Source organism: Sturnira hondurensis, unplaced genomic scaffold (genome assembly GCF_014824575.4).
Source record: "Sturnira hondurensis isolate 20B ecotype Veracruz unplaced genomic scaffold, ASM1482457v3 Scaffold0004322, whole genome shotgun sequence".
In the NCBI taxonomy this organism is placed as follows: Eukaryota; Metazoa; Chordata; class Mammalia; order Chiroptera; family Phyllostomidae; genus Sturnira; species Sturnira hondurensis.
In genome coordinates this window covers 3,344,656-3,358,271 of record NW_028076953.1, presented here as the reverse complement: position 1 = coordinate 3,358,271, position 13,616 = coordinate 3,344,656, and the positions used below count along the sequence as shown (strand labels likewise).

Here is a 13,616-nt window from a genome sequence, read left to right as displayed (position 1 = left end):
TTTATTTATCTGTAGAGGGGAAGGGAAGGAGAGAAATATCAATGTACGGTTGCCTCTCATGCGTCCTCGGCTGGGAACTGGCCTGCAACCCAGTCATGTGCCCTGACTGGGAATCGAACCGCGATCATCTGGTTTACAGGCCTGTGCTCAATCCACTGAGCTACACCAGCCAGGGCTATTCCACCTAATTTTAATCAATGTATTATTATTATTATTATTATTTCTTCTGGTGATCATTTTTATACTTTTGAATGTATTTCTGTCTCTATAATTTGATTTACTAAATGTAAATGTTATTTTTTGATCTTGGATGGTAAAGATAAGGAAATCAACAGCCTTTTGCCACATGCCATCTGCTTACATGTCCCTTCTTGATTCTTCTTAATTTTATTGCTTTTACTAATACAGTTTGTAATAGTAACATTATAAACAACATACAGTATTGCTTAAAAGAATGACCTCTGGAACCAGACTGCCTAGGGTGGAATCTTGGTGTTGTCATTTGTAATTGTGTGGCCTGAGCAAATTACTTAACGGATACTTGTTTTTTTATTTTTACAATGGATATAACAATAGATTCCATGGCTATAACAGGGTTGTTTTCATGATAATAAAAATATAGCACTGGAACAGTGCTTGACACATAGTAAGCATCCGTTAACTATCAGACATTCTATAATATTTGTCAAGAAATAGATTCCCAGGTGATTTTCATCCCAGCCCTCCCTTTCGACTGGTGTCCGTGTTTAGTTCTCCATTCAGATCTTGGTTGCCTGAAATTCATCCTCTGATAGTTCAGGAGACATTATTGGGTGTTACATTGTCTGATCCTTACATTTTCAAAACCTTTTGATGCCTCTTACTTAAAAGAAAGTTTGGCTGTGCAAAATAATGGTTGCTGTTACTGAGCACTTATTTTCTGTTGATGTCTTACTTTAAACTGTTTCATTGAGTCCTTTGAGTTCATAGCCATGTTTGCTCTGCTGCAGGGCAGTGTTTTTCTGAAAAGTGTAAGACACTTGCTTTTCCTATTCCTTTCTTCCATTTTCTTGTAAATTTGCTGTACAGATCTCATGTTTATTTTCTTTTGATTATTACTCCTTACCGAGAATTTTTAGAAGCAGTTGGGACCATGAATTAAACTTGTAGTGAAGTTTCTGTGTCCACAGTTTGCGTGTGTGTTGTGTTGTGTGTGTGCAAAAGAATACAGGTGAGACAGAAAGACACTCACACAGATGAGTTCAGCCTGTGTATCTCCCTAGCAACTACAGAGGTGCTCATGATAAAGTGTTTCGCAGCCCCTATTTCATTGACAGACTACTACCTCCAACACGGATAACATTTTCAGGATTTTTATCGCTGCCTTGCCCTGCAACTTCCTGGTGCCAGAAAGAGTCCTTGGAGTTTTACACAGCTGTGCCCCTTAAACCTTCATTGCAAATCAGGCTGATGGCTCTTCCCTTTAGATGTACCATTTATGCAGTGTTTTGCCAACTTTGAGAATTGAGGTCACAGCAGGTATTTAATCTCAGCGTGCTTCTGGACTCTGGTGTAATTTTCACTGAACTTGGAAGGCCATCCTCATGTATTGTATCTTAGGGTTCCATTAGTACCTCATTTTATCAAAGATAGAGTTGGCCTTTCTTTTTTAACACTTTATTCTTTTTTTCCTTTTTGTTGAATTTATTGGGTGACCCTGGTTAACAAAATTCTGCAGGTTCAGGTGCATGATTGCACAGCACATCATCTGTACACTGTATTGTAAGTTTACCATCCCCAGATTATTTCTTGTTTTTGGATATTCTCAAGGATGACAGAGGTAATTTTATTTTGTTATTTTAAAGTCTTTTGGTAACTTAAATTTCATTTTTAAATTTATTTTAAGACCAGAGCCATTTAAAAAAATAGAGTGTTCCTATTCTCAGAGAGTGGGTACCATACCACCTCAGACCATGTTAAGTGGGGAAAAGTCTCATCGTTCTGTGCACACCCTGTTCGCAACAGGGTCCCTCCGTCACATAATTAGTGAGGAACAGGCTCGGATTCAAACCCAAGTCCACCCATATCTGAAGCCAGAGTCCTTTTCATTGTGGAACCTTCCCTTAGAGAATATAGATGTCTCTTTATGGTGTCTTTACTGTGTTTCTTCTTGTGAACATTTTTCCATTAACTACTTTATGTCCTGTTTTCAGTGTGACAAGTACAAGACTGGAGTTATTGATGGGCCTGCGTGTAACAGCCTTTGTGTTACAGAAACTCTTTACTTTGGAAAATGCTTGTCTACCAAGCCCAACAATCAGGTATGGACATTATTAATAAACATTCCAGATTGATGGTACACTCTAATTTAACTTAAACTAAAGCATTATTAAAAGAATTCTTGAACCAGAGCTTTAGGACATTTATTATATTTCAATTTTGTGTGCTTTGCGTCACTCATCCCACAGATGTTTACGAACCCCTGTTCTGTACTCCAGGGGCTGTTTCAGTTACTAGGAATACAATGGTGATTAAGATAGATAGGATTGCTTCCCTTATGGATCTTGTATTATCCCAGAGGGGTGGGGAATGTAAGCAGTTTATAGATGAATATATGAGCAAGATAATTACAGAATGTGATATGTTTTATAAGGATGTACACACGGCAGATTGCTGGACAATGCACAGGTGGTGGAGATGCGCTTTGGCAGAGGTGATCAGGGGAGACCTTATTAAGATAATATTAATGAAAAGTTAAACTCCAGGCATGGGCAAAGGACAGGATGAACTAAGTCACAAAAGAAGATCTATAAATAACTGATAAACATAATGAAAAAAATGTTCTGTCCTGGCTGGTGTGGCTCAGTGGATTGAGTGCCAGCCTGTGACCCAAAAGGTTGCCAGTTAGATTCTCAGTCAAGGCACATGCCTGGGTTGCAGGCCAGGTCCCAGTTGGGTCCCAGATTGGTGTGTGCAAGAGGCAACCAAATCTTTCACACATAGCTGTTTCTCTCCCTCTCTTCCTCCCTTCCCCTCTCTCTAAAAGTAAAGAAATAAAATGAAAAAATCTTTAAAAACTTTTAAAAAATGTTCTACCTCACTTATCATCAACCATGAATTAGAACAGTAGAATACTATTGGGCTGGAAGAAACCGTAACAAACATCAACACTGATTATCCTTGGGCAGTGGAGATGCCTAAGGGCATCTTTTTTCTTTATATTATTTCTAAATTTCCAATGTAAATTTCTATAATTACTCATAACTATAAAAATTTAAAATATATTTGAAGTTACAATGCTAACACTATTTGAGAGGATTTCTGAAACAAAATCTAGCATGTGAATAACTACTACATGACAGGAACTGTTTAAGGCATTGTGAGAGACCCTGGAGAACAAGGCACAGAAAGCCTCTGGCCTCCTGTGCCTTATGTTTCATGTGAAAGAAGAGATAATAAATGAGTCATTAACCTAATAAATAAGGTCATTTTCAGACAGTGCTAAAGGGTTAGAGAGTGACCTGAGATGGAAGAAGGATCCAGTCTAGGTAGGTGGTTAGGGAAGGCCTGGCCGCAGTAACTCCTGAGCTGGGACTTGCAGCGTGTGAAGGAGCTGACCGTGTGAAGATCTGTGCGTTCCTTCCAAGCAGAACCAGGATCAAATAAATGAAGCAGGTCATGAAACAGAAATAAGGTTGATAGGCTCAAGGGACAGAAAGAAGACTGTAGCTGGGATGCAGGGATTCAGGAACACGCGGTAGAAGATCAGATTAAAGAATAAGGCCAGGCTAGTTCCATATGAGGCCTAACAGGCAATGGAAAGGACTTTGGGCTGTATTCAAATTGTATTACAGGGTTCGAAGCAGGGCAGGGATATAATCTGCTTTGTTTGGATTAATATTATTACTAATACAATACTATTTGGTTTTTGTATATATAAGCAGGAAGGCACTGCCTGGGCAAAAACGCTGGCTTTGTGTTGTGTTAACTTCCCCTCTCTCTGCCTCAGTTCTCCGTCAGCAATTTGAGAATGATAATAGTATCTACTTTATAGTGTTGTTATAAGGAGTAAAATAATCAAATAAATGAGTAGACCAGAGCACATAGTAAGCACCATATAGTTTGATAAATAGCTAAATAGTTAATAGCGACCAGTTCTGGACTATGGGATTAGGAAAATGGATATAGCAGGATGTTGCCTTTCATCCTCCTGTGTAATCTTACTTTTTTAAAATTGTATTTATTGCTATACATGCTTACATTAAGAAACAAGAAAGGTTTCAAGTAAACAACTTTGTTTTATAACTTAAGGAATAGAAAAGAACAACTAAACTCAAAGCTAACAAAAGAAATAATACAGATTATAATAGAGATAAAAGAAATAAAGATTAGAAAAACAATAGAGAAAGTCAATGAAACCAGAAGTTTGGTTTTTTTAAAATATCACCAGATACAGTTTCAGCCAAGATAGAAGCATAGGTGGATACGCTTCACCTCTTCACACAACCCAACAAGAAAACAGCCAATTCACAAACAAAAAACAACCAGAACCGCCAGAAAATGGAACTGTATGGAAGTCTGACAACCAGGAAGTTAATGAAGAAATATTCATCCAAACTGGTAGGCGGGGCAGAGGCGGGCAGCCAGGATGGAGAGGACACACAACAAGGTGGTAGCTGGTGGACCAGGCAGGCAAGATGACAGCTGGTAGACCAGGTGGTCCCACATTCATGTGTGGATAAATCGGGAGGAACAACTGGGGAATGAGATACACTGTGCAACTCAGGGTACCAGTGCTAGGAAAACAAAATCTTAGAACCTTTGGCTGTAATAATCTATGGGGGTTGTGGTGGCAGCTGAAACTGCCAGTCTCTTGAAAATGGAATGAGAGCTGAGCAAGTGGCATTGTTCCCTCTCTGACCCCTCCCGCACATATAGTACCACAATGTAGTGACATGGGTTGCTCCACCCTGGCAAATACCTAAGGCTCCACCCCCTACAACGTAACAGATGCACCAAGACAAAGAAATACAGCCCAAATGAAAGAATAGATCAAAGCTCCCAAATTAGAACTAAGTGATAAAGAGATAGCCAATTTATCAGATGCAGAGTTCAAAACACTGATAACCAGGGTGCTCACGGGATGACTGAGTATGGCCTCAAAATAAAGGAAGAAGTGGAGGCTGTACAAAGTGAAATAAAAATATACAGGGAACCAATGTTGAAGGGAAGGAAACCAGGACTTAAATCGATCGTTTGGAACAAAAGGAAGAAATAAACATTCAACCAGAACAGAACGAAGAAACGAGAATTCAAAAAAATGAGGAGAGGCTTAGGAGTCTGTGGGACAACTTTAAACATTCCAACATCCAAATCATAAGGGTGCCAGAAGGAGAAGGGGAAGAGCAAGAAATTGAAAACTTATTTGAAAAAATAATGAAAGGAAACTTCTCCTATCTGTCAGAGGAAATAGGTGTACAAGTCCAGGAAGCTCAGAGTCCCAAACAAGTTGGATCTAAAGAGGAACACACCAAGACACACCATAATTAAATTACTCAAGATTAAAGAGAAGGAGAGAATCTTAAAAGCAGCAAGAGATAAGGAGACAGTTACCTACAAAGGAGTTCCCATAAGACTATCAGCTGATTTCTCAAAAGAAATCTTGCAGGCAAGAAGGGGCTGGAAAGAAGTATTCAAAGTCATGAAAGGCAAGGACCTACATCCAGTATTACTCTATCCATCAAAGCTGTCATTTAGAATGGAAGGGCAGATGAAGTGGTTCTCAGATAAGGTCAAGTTAAAGGAGTTCATTATTGCCAAGCCCTTATTATATAAAATGTTAAAGAGACTTATCTAAGAAAAAGAAGAAGATCAAAACTACGAACAGTAAAATGACAACAAACTCACAACTGTCAACAACTGAACCTAAAAAACCCCCCAAAACTAAGCTAATAACTAGCACAAGAACAGAATCCCAGAAATAGAGATCATGTGAAGGGATATTGGTGGGATAGGGGAAGGGAGAGAGTGGGGGAAAAGGTACAGGGAATATGTACCATAAATAGTCAATACAAAATAGACGGGGGGGGCGGGGCGCTTAAGAATAGTATAGGAAATGGAGAAGTCAAAGAACTTATATGTGTGACCCATGAGTATGAACTAAGGGGGGTGGGGAATGCTGAAGGGAATGGGGGTACTGGGTGGAGGGAGAGAAAGGGGATAAAAAAGAATGGGGCAATTGTAATAGCATAATCAATAAAATATACTTAAAATAAAATATCAACAAACTTTTAGCCAGATGGTCTAAGAGAAAAAGAGGGAAGACTCAAATTGTTAAAATCAGAAATGAAGGAGGAATGTTACTACTGATTCTATAGTGCTATGAACAATTGTGCACCAACAAATTGGATCACCTATATGAAATGGGCAAACTTCTAGAAACACAAAACTTACCAAGAAATAGAAAATCAGAATAGAACTATATACCTACTAGGAGACTAAATCAGTAAGCAAAGTCTTCTAACAAGAAAAGCCCTGGACCTGCTGGCTCCAGTGGTAAATTCTACCAGGCATATAAAGAGCTAATACCAATCCACCTCAGACTTTTCCAAAAAAATTGAAGATACCCTGATCAGTGTGGCTTAGTTGGGTGGGCATCACCCCACAAAGTAAAAGGTTGGGTTTGGTTTCGCTCAGGGCACATGCAGGTTTGTCTCCAGTCAGGGCGCATAGGAGAGGCAACTGATTGATGTTTCTTCTCACATCAGTGTTTCTTTCCCTCTTGTTCTCCCTCCTTCCCCTCTTTCTAAGAGTAAATTAGTAAATAACATTTTAAAAATTGAAGAGGAAGGAATACTTTCTAACTCATCATATGAGGTCAGCATTACTGAGAACTAAAGCCATATAAAGACAGTACAAGAAAACATACCAGTATCCCGGCCAAACAGTGATGCAGAAATCCTCAGCAAAATAATAGAAACCAAATTCAGCTGTGTATTAAAAAGTGTCAGACACCCTGATCATGTGGGGTTTATTCTTGGAATTTGAGGATGGTTCAACATAGGAAAATCAATCGATGTAATATACCACCTTAACAGAATGAAGGAAAAAGAGAAAGATCATCTTTTTGGTTTTTTTTACGTTTTATTTATTTACTTTTTAGAAGGCAAGGGAGGGGGAAAGAGAGGGAGAGAAAGATCAATGTGGCAAATTGCTTCTTGCATACTTGAGCTGAGGAATCTGGCCTGCAACCCAGGCGTGTACCCTGACTGGAAATTGACCATGCAACCTTCGGATTTGTAGGCCAACACTCAATCCTCTGAGCCACACCAACCAGGGCAAGAAGGATCATCTTATTGATGTAGAACAAGTATTTAACAAAACTCAGTACCCTTTCATGATAAGAACAATCCACAAACTAGGAATAAAAGGCAACTAACTACCTTAACATAGTAAAACCCATATATGAAAAAACCACCCTTACCTAACACCATATTCAATGTTGAAAGATTGAAAGCTTTTTCTCTAGGATCAGGAACAAGATTAGGGTGCCCACTTTTGTTACTTCTATTCAACAAAATACTAGAAGTTCTAGCTACTAGCTGGCTCAACTAGGTAAGAAAAAGAAATAATGGGTTGGCAAAAAAGTTTGTTCATGTTTTTTTCTGTAAGATGGCTCTAGTTATACTTAGTTGTCTTTAACTTCATTTGAAACCATTTTGTTAGATTGTATTTTTACAGCTGTCAAATCAACATGCATTAAAAAAATAATCTAAATTGGTGAATTTTTGTGTAGCCATTTTAATATTGAAGATGGAAGAAAATATGCAATATTTTCAGCATATTATGCTTTATTATATTAAGAGAGGTAAAAATGCAACTGAAGTGCATAAAAAGATTTGTGCAGTGTATGGAGAAGGGGCTGTGACTGATTGAACATGTCAAAGGTGGTTTGCAAGGTTTTCGTGCTAGAGATTTCTCACTGGATGATGCTCCACAGTCAGGTATAACAGTTGAAGTTGACAGCAATCAAATTGAGAATTAATTGAGAACAATCAATATTATACCAGGCAGGAAACAGCTGACATACTCAAAATATCCAAATCATTAAAGTTATTGGTGAAAATGAAAAGAACATGTCTTTTATTTTATGGAAAAAAACATGCAGACTTTTTGTCCAACCCAATACAAGGCATCCAAATTGGAAAGGAAGAAGTAAAATGATCTCTGTTGACAGATGATATGATCTAATGTAGAAACACCTAAAGATTCCACACAGAAAAATTGTTAGAGCTAGTAAGTGAATTCTGCAAAGTAGCATGAAACAAAGTCAACACACAAAACTTAGTTGCATTTCTATATACTAACAATGAACAATCCAAAAAGGTGATTAAGAAAATCATTCTATTTATATAGCATCCAAAAGAATACTCAGCAATGAACTTAACCAGGGAAGTGAAAATCTTGTACAGTGAAAACTTCTGAAAGAAATTAATGATAAACAAATGGAACACATCCATGTTCATGAGTTGGAATACTGACTATTAAGTTGTTAATATTACCCAAAGTGATTTTCAAAGTAATGCAATTCCTATTAAAATCCCAATGACAATTTTTGCGGAAATAGAAAAACTCGTCCTAAAATTCATATGGCATCTCAAGGGACCCTGAGTAGCCAAAACAATATTGAAAAGTACAAAGCTGGAGGACTCACACTTGTGATTTCAAATCTTACTATAAAGCTACAATAATTAAAACAGTGTTACTGGAATCAAGACTGACATATAAACCAATGGAATAGAATAGAGAAAAAGCCCTCACATATATGACCAAATGATTTTTGACAAAGGTGCTGAGACCATTCGATAGGGAAAGGACTGTCGTCAACAGAACATAACAGGTGTGACGAGGATGTAGAGAAACTGGAACCCTTCTGCACTGTTGGTGGGAATGTAAAATGATGCAGCCTTTGCAGAAAACGGTATGGCAGTTCCTGGGAAAAAATAAATAGAATGACTTTATGATCCAGCAATTCTATTTCTGGGTATATACCTAAAAGAATCAAAAGCAGGGTCCTGAAGAGATATTTGACACCCACATTTATGCCAACATTATTCACAATAGCTAAAACATGGAAGCATCCCAAGTGTCCATTGGCAGATGAATGGAAATGCAAAATATTGTATTTACATTATTATAATAGAATATTGCTCAACTTCAAAATGGAAGAAAGTTCTGACACATACTATTGCATGGATGAACCTTGAGGACATAATGCTAAGTGAAAGAAGGCAGTCACAAAGTCACAAAGAGACAAATTCTGTGTGATTCTGTTTATGTGAGTAGTCAAAATCATAAAGACGGAAAGTAGGATGGCGATGCCAGGGGCTGGAAGGAAAGAGCTAACAAGGAGTTATTGTTTAATGGGTATAGAGTTTCTGTTTTAAAAGATGAAAAAAACTTCTGGAAAGGATGGTGGTGATGGGAGGAAAACTTCATTGATGTCATACCACTGAACTGTACACTAAAAATGGTTGAAATGGCAAATTATATGGTTTTGTAGTTTTACCATAATAACAAAAATGGAAAAATGAAATTGATGGTTATGGTACATATATGTATATCTATTTAGGCATATATTACTTCTGTAATTTAATTTTTAAAATTTCCTATAATTTAAAAATTAAGGAAAAAAGCTTCAGACTATGGTTCTCAGCTTGCTATTCAAAAAGAAAGTCACAACCTCAGTGCTCTGTTGCTTGTTTGTATAGGTGTGTTTTTAGAGGAGGAGAACACTAAAAATGTAGTGGTGTTTTCTACTCTGCCTGAAGTATAACTTGCCATTTTTTCAAATAGATGTATTTAGGGATTTGGGATAATCTACCAGGGGTTGTGAAATGTCAAATGGAACAAGCACTTCACCTTGATTTTGGAACTGAATTGGAACCAAGAAAAGAAATAGTGTTATTTGATAAACCAACTAGAGGAACTACTGTACAGAAATTCAAAGAAATGGTCTACAGTCTCTTTAAAGTAAGTATATCCATTCACATGTTGCCAATGTGAAGTGGTACACTCTTCTGGGTGAATTGACAGGACCTTCTTTTAAACTACAAAAATCTTGCTATTTTTTTACCTCTATCAGGGACTCTGTCTTGAGAGAAATAATTCAACAAAGGAAAGAAATGTGTGAAAGATGTTTATTTTAACATTATAATAGCTAAAAATGTCCAGGTATGAGAGGGGAGTTCATTAAATGGATAGGCCGATTTATAGTTTGATTATTATAACTGATACAATTTTTAAAAGGTGAAATAAAATTAGTACACCAATTTGCAAGTTATTTTTTAAAATTTAAAGAAAAACTCATGCAGAAATTAACTAGAAATATTAAAAGATGAAAATAATTAGTTTTACAAAGAATTCTTTTTTCTCATTACTGCTCTTATATTTGCATTTATAATCTTTCTTTTCTCTGAACAGTTTACACTTTCAGACTGTTTTATCCCAGAGAACCTTCACAGGGAAATGCTTTTTAACTTTCAGTATTGGAACAATGTAACTTAAACAAAATAGTTATGTTAATATGATAACTACAAAGTAGAAATTCATCTATCTTCAAGATAAAGAACATACCCCCAAATTAATGGGATTCTGTGGTGACTTCTATATAATGGAAAGTGTTTAATATACCTCTCTTTATGGAATAAGCCTTCCATAGGTCATTGAACTTTTCATTCCATCTGGGTTCAGAAGAAGCATGGATCAGTTGCTCACACCATCATGGCCCAGAAAGGCTAAAATAGCCATCGGACTACTAGAATTTGTGGAAGATGTTTTCCAAGTGATACAACCAAACCTAGCAAAGGCCTTTCAGTTGAATAACTGAATATGAGCGTATTACACTGCAATTTTGCAAGTAAATGTATGAATAAGACAAAATAATCACATAGCGTCTTGGTTAACTGTATTTATGCAGAGTGTGAGAGGGCTATGTGAGTTGGGGTGGCCATTTCTTAACAAGCAGACTTAGCCAAGTTTTACTGCAATTACATAAAACAGTTCTGTCTTGGCCAGGTGCTCAATTAGTTGTAGCATTGTCCCATACACCGAAAGGTTGCAGGTTCAATCCCTGGTCAGGGCACACATCTAGATTGCATGTTTGATCCCAGGTTGGGCTATGGCTGTGCAGGAGGCACCGAATAGATACTTCTCTCTCTCTCCCCCCGACCCCACACACACACTCTTCCCTTTCCTCTTCTCCACCCGCCTCCATCGCCCCCCCACATCAAGTCAACAAATATCCTCAGGTGAGGAGGAAAAAAAAACCAACATAGTTCTAACTTAGCAAGCTTCATAAATATTTGAAGATATTTTAAGTTCCTTTATAGGGGATTCAGTAGCAAGATTATTACTTAGCATGGCAATCACCATACATTCATATTTTTCATTCCTTCTGTTTAATTAGCTAAAATCTTATCTTTACAGGCAAAATTGGGTGACCAGGGAAATCTCTCTGAACTGGTTAATCTCATCTTGACAGTGGCTGATGGAGACAAAGATGGCCAGGTTTCCTTGGGAGAAGCAAAGTCAGCATGGGCACTTCTCCAATTAAATGAGTTTCTTCTCATGGTGATACTTCAAGATAAAGAACATACTCCCAAATTAATGGGATTCTGTGGTGATCTCTATGTGATGGAAAGTGTTGAATATACCTCTCTTTATGGAATAAGCCTTCCATGGGTCATTGAACTTTTCATCCCATCTGGGTTCAGAAGAAGCATGGATCAGTTGTTCACACCATCATGGCCCAGAAAGGCTAAAATAGCCATCGGACTACTAGAATTTGTGGAAGATGTTTTCCACGGCCCCTATGGAAACTTCCTCATGTGTGATACTAGTGCCAAAAACCTGGGATATAACGATAAGTACGACCTGAAAATGGTGGACATGAGAAAAATTGTGCCAGAGACAAACCTGAAAGAACTTATAAAGGATCGTCACTGTGAGTCTGACCTGGACTGTGTCTATGGCACGGACTGTCGAACTAGCTGTGATCAGAGTACAATGAAGTGCACTTCAGAAGTGATACAACCAAACCTGGCAAAGGCCTGTCAGTTACTCAAAGACTATCTACTGCGCGGTGCTCCAAGTGAGATTCGTGAAGAATTAGAAAAGCAACTTTATTCTTGTATTGCTCTCAAAGTCACAGCAAATCAAATGGAAATGGAACATTCCCTGATACTAAATAACCTAAAAACTTTACTGTGGAAGAAAATTTCCTACACAAATGACTCTTAGTTCATTTTCACATTATGACCAGTGGGAAACTTAACACTTAGAAAATTTTAAGCATTAAAAAAAATGGCTTCTGATTCAAATCCTTGCCACACAAAATTCCTTTCCCCTGGTCCTAAGAAGCCATCATCTTAAAAATGTCAATTGCTGAAGTAATGGCAGGAGGTATAGGATCAATAGGCCCAAAAGGGTTTTCCTGCTCTCTCGGAAGCCCTGGTCCATTTCCCAGTGCATTCACTGTGTAACTATTTTGACTGAAAATAATGCTGTGAAGCCTCATTCCATAATCAACAGTGAGAGTATTTTGTAGATTTATGTTAGCCAAAATACCACTGCTGGAAACATTTGTTTGCATTGAAGCTGCTGTTTAAAACTTATACATAAATTCACTAATGTCTTAGCATGGTAAAGTTTGCACATTAACAGAAGTCTGAAAAACAGATCAATTAAAATTACTCATTTATAAACATTAATAGTATGCTTTGTTGTATTAGACTTAAAACACATTTCAACTCAGACACTACACCACGTGGCTTCAGAATGTTGAGGCTTTTCCTGAGCCTCTAAAACTCAAAAACAAGTGTTCTTAGCAACATGTAATTGCCACTTTTAGAAAATGGATGAGCTTTCCATCTTAGATTCAAATGGTTCATCCTGTTACTACCCAGCCAAATGAGTCCTTCAAAAATGATCTTAGGGCTAGACCCAAGTATCTTGAATTTTTGAGTTAGAGAGGTGACACATTAAGGTCTCTAAAAGACGGAACTTTTTAAATTTGATATTTACCTACCTTTATTTCCTATTGGACAAAGGGCTATTTTTAGAGGCATGTAAATTTATCCAACTTATATTTCCTCCTGTAAATTAGATGTACAAAGACTTGTTCCTCTCCTGATTTTCATGTTTGTTGAGATCTGGGACATATCTTTCCACATCTCCATAAAACAAAGCAACTTTTAGAGAAAAGACCCAGCTATTTTCTGCTCAAAAATTTTACCTGATTAAAAGTATCTTAGTTATGTGACCTTCATTGGACAGCTTTCTCTCAAAAATTAAAGCCATGGATTAGCACCAGTTTTGTTTAAAGGTAACTATTCTTCCCACTGATCATCTGGTTACAATAAATGAAGGAAATATTTCCTAGTGGAAGATTGGTATGCTGTTTGCCAGACTTTTAAGGGAGAGCCATACATCATGTAATGTGAGGGATAACTCATTTCAGGAAGAACAGAAGCCCAGGAAGCAGGTGTGAACTTTTGAGTCAATATGCAAGACATCTTTTTCTGGAAAAAGCTATACTTGTTTCTTGAAGAAAAGTACTGTCAATTTCAGGGTATTTC

The 13,616-nt window shown here is 37.4% G+C and overlaps 1 protein-coding gene across 1 annotated transcript in view; it reads left to right on the top strand.

Moving 5' to 3' along the window:
* DIPK1A (divergent protein kinase domain 1A) overlaps positions 1–13,023 on the top strand; it is a 126,789-nt gene extending 113,766 nt beyond the window's left edge. The window contains exons 3-5 of the mRNA XM_037045501.1: positions 2,193–2,300; positions 9,835–10,011; positions 11,467–13,023. Of these exons, the coding sequence (XP_036901396.1) occupies positions 2,193–2,300; positions 9,835–10,011; positions 11,467–12,279 (1,098 nt within the window). The 3' untranslated portion in view covers positions 12,280–13,023. The remainder of the gene's footprint in view (positions 1–2,192; positions 2,301–9,834; positions 10,012–11,466) is intronic.
* The last annotated feature ends 593 nt before the right edge of the window (positions 13,024–13,616 follow it).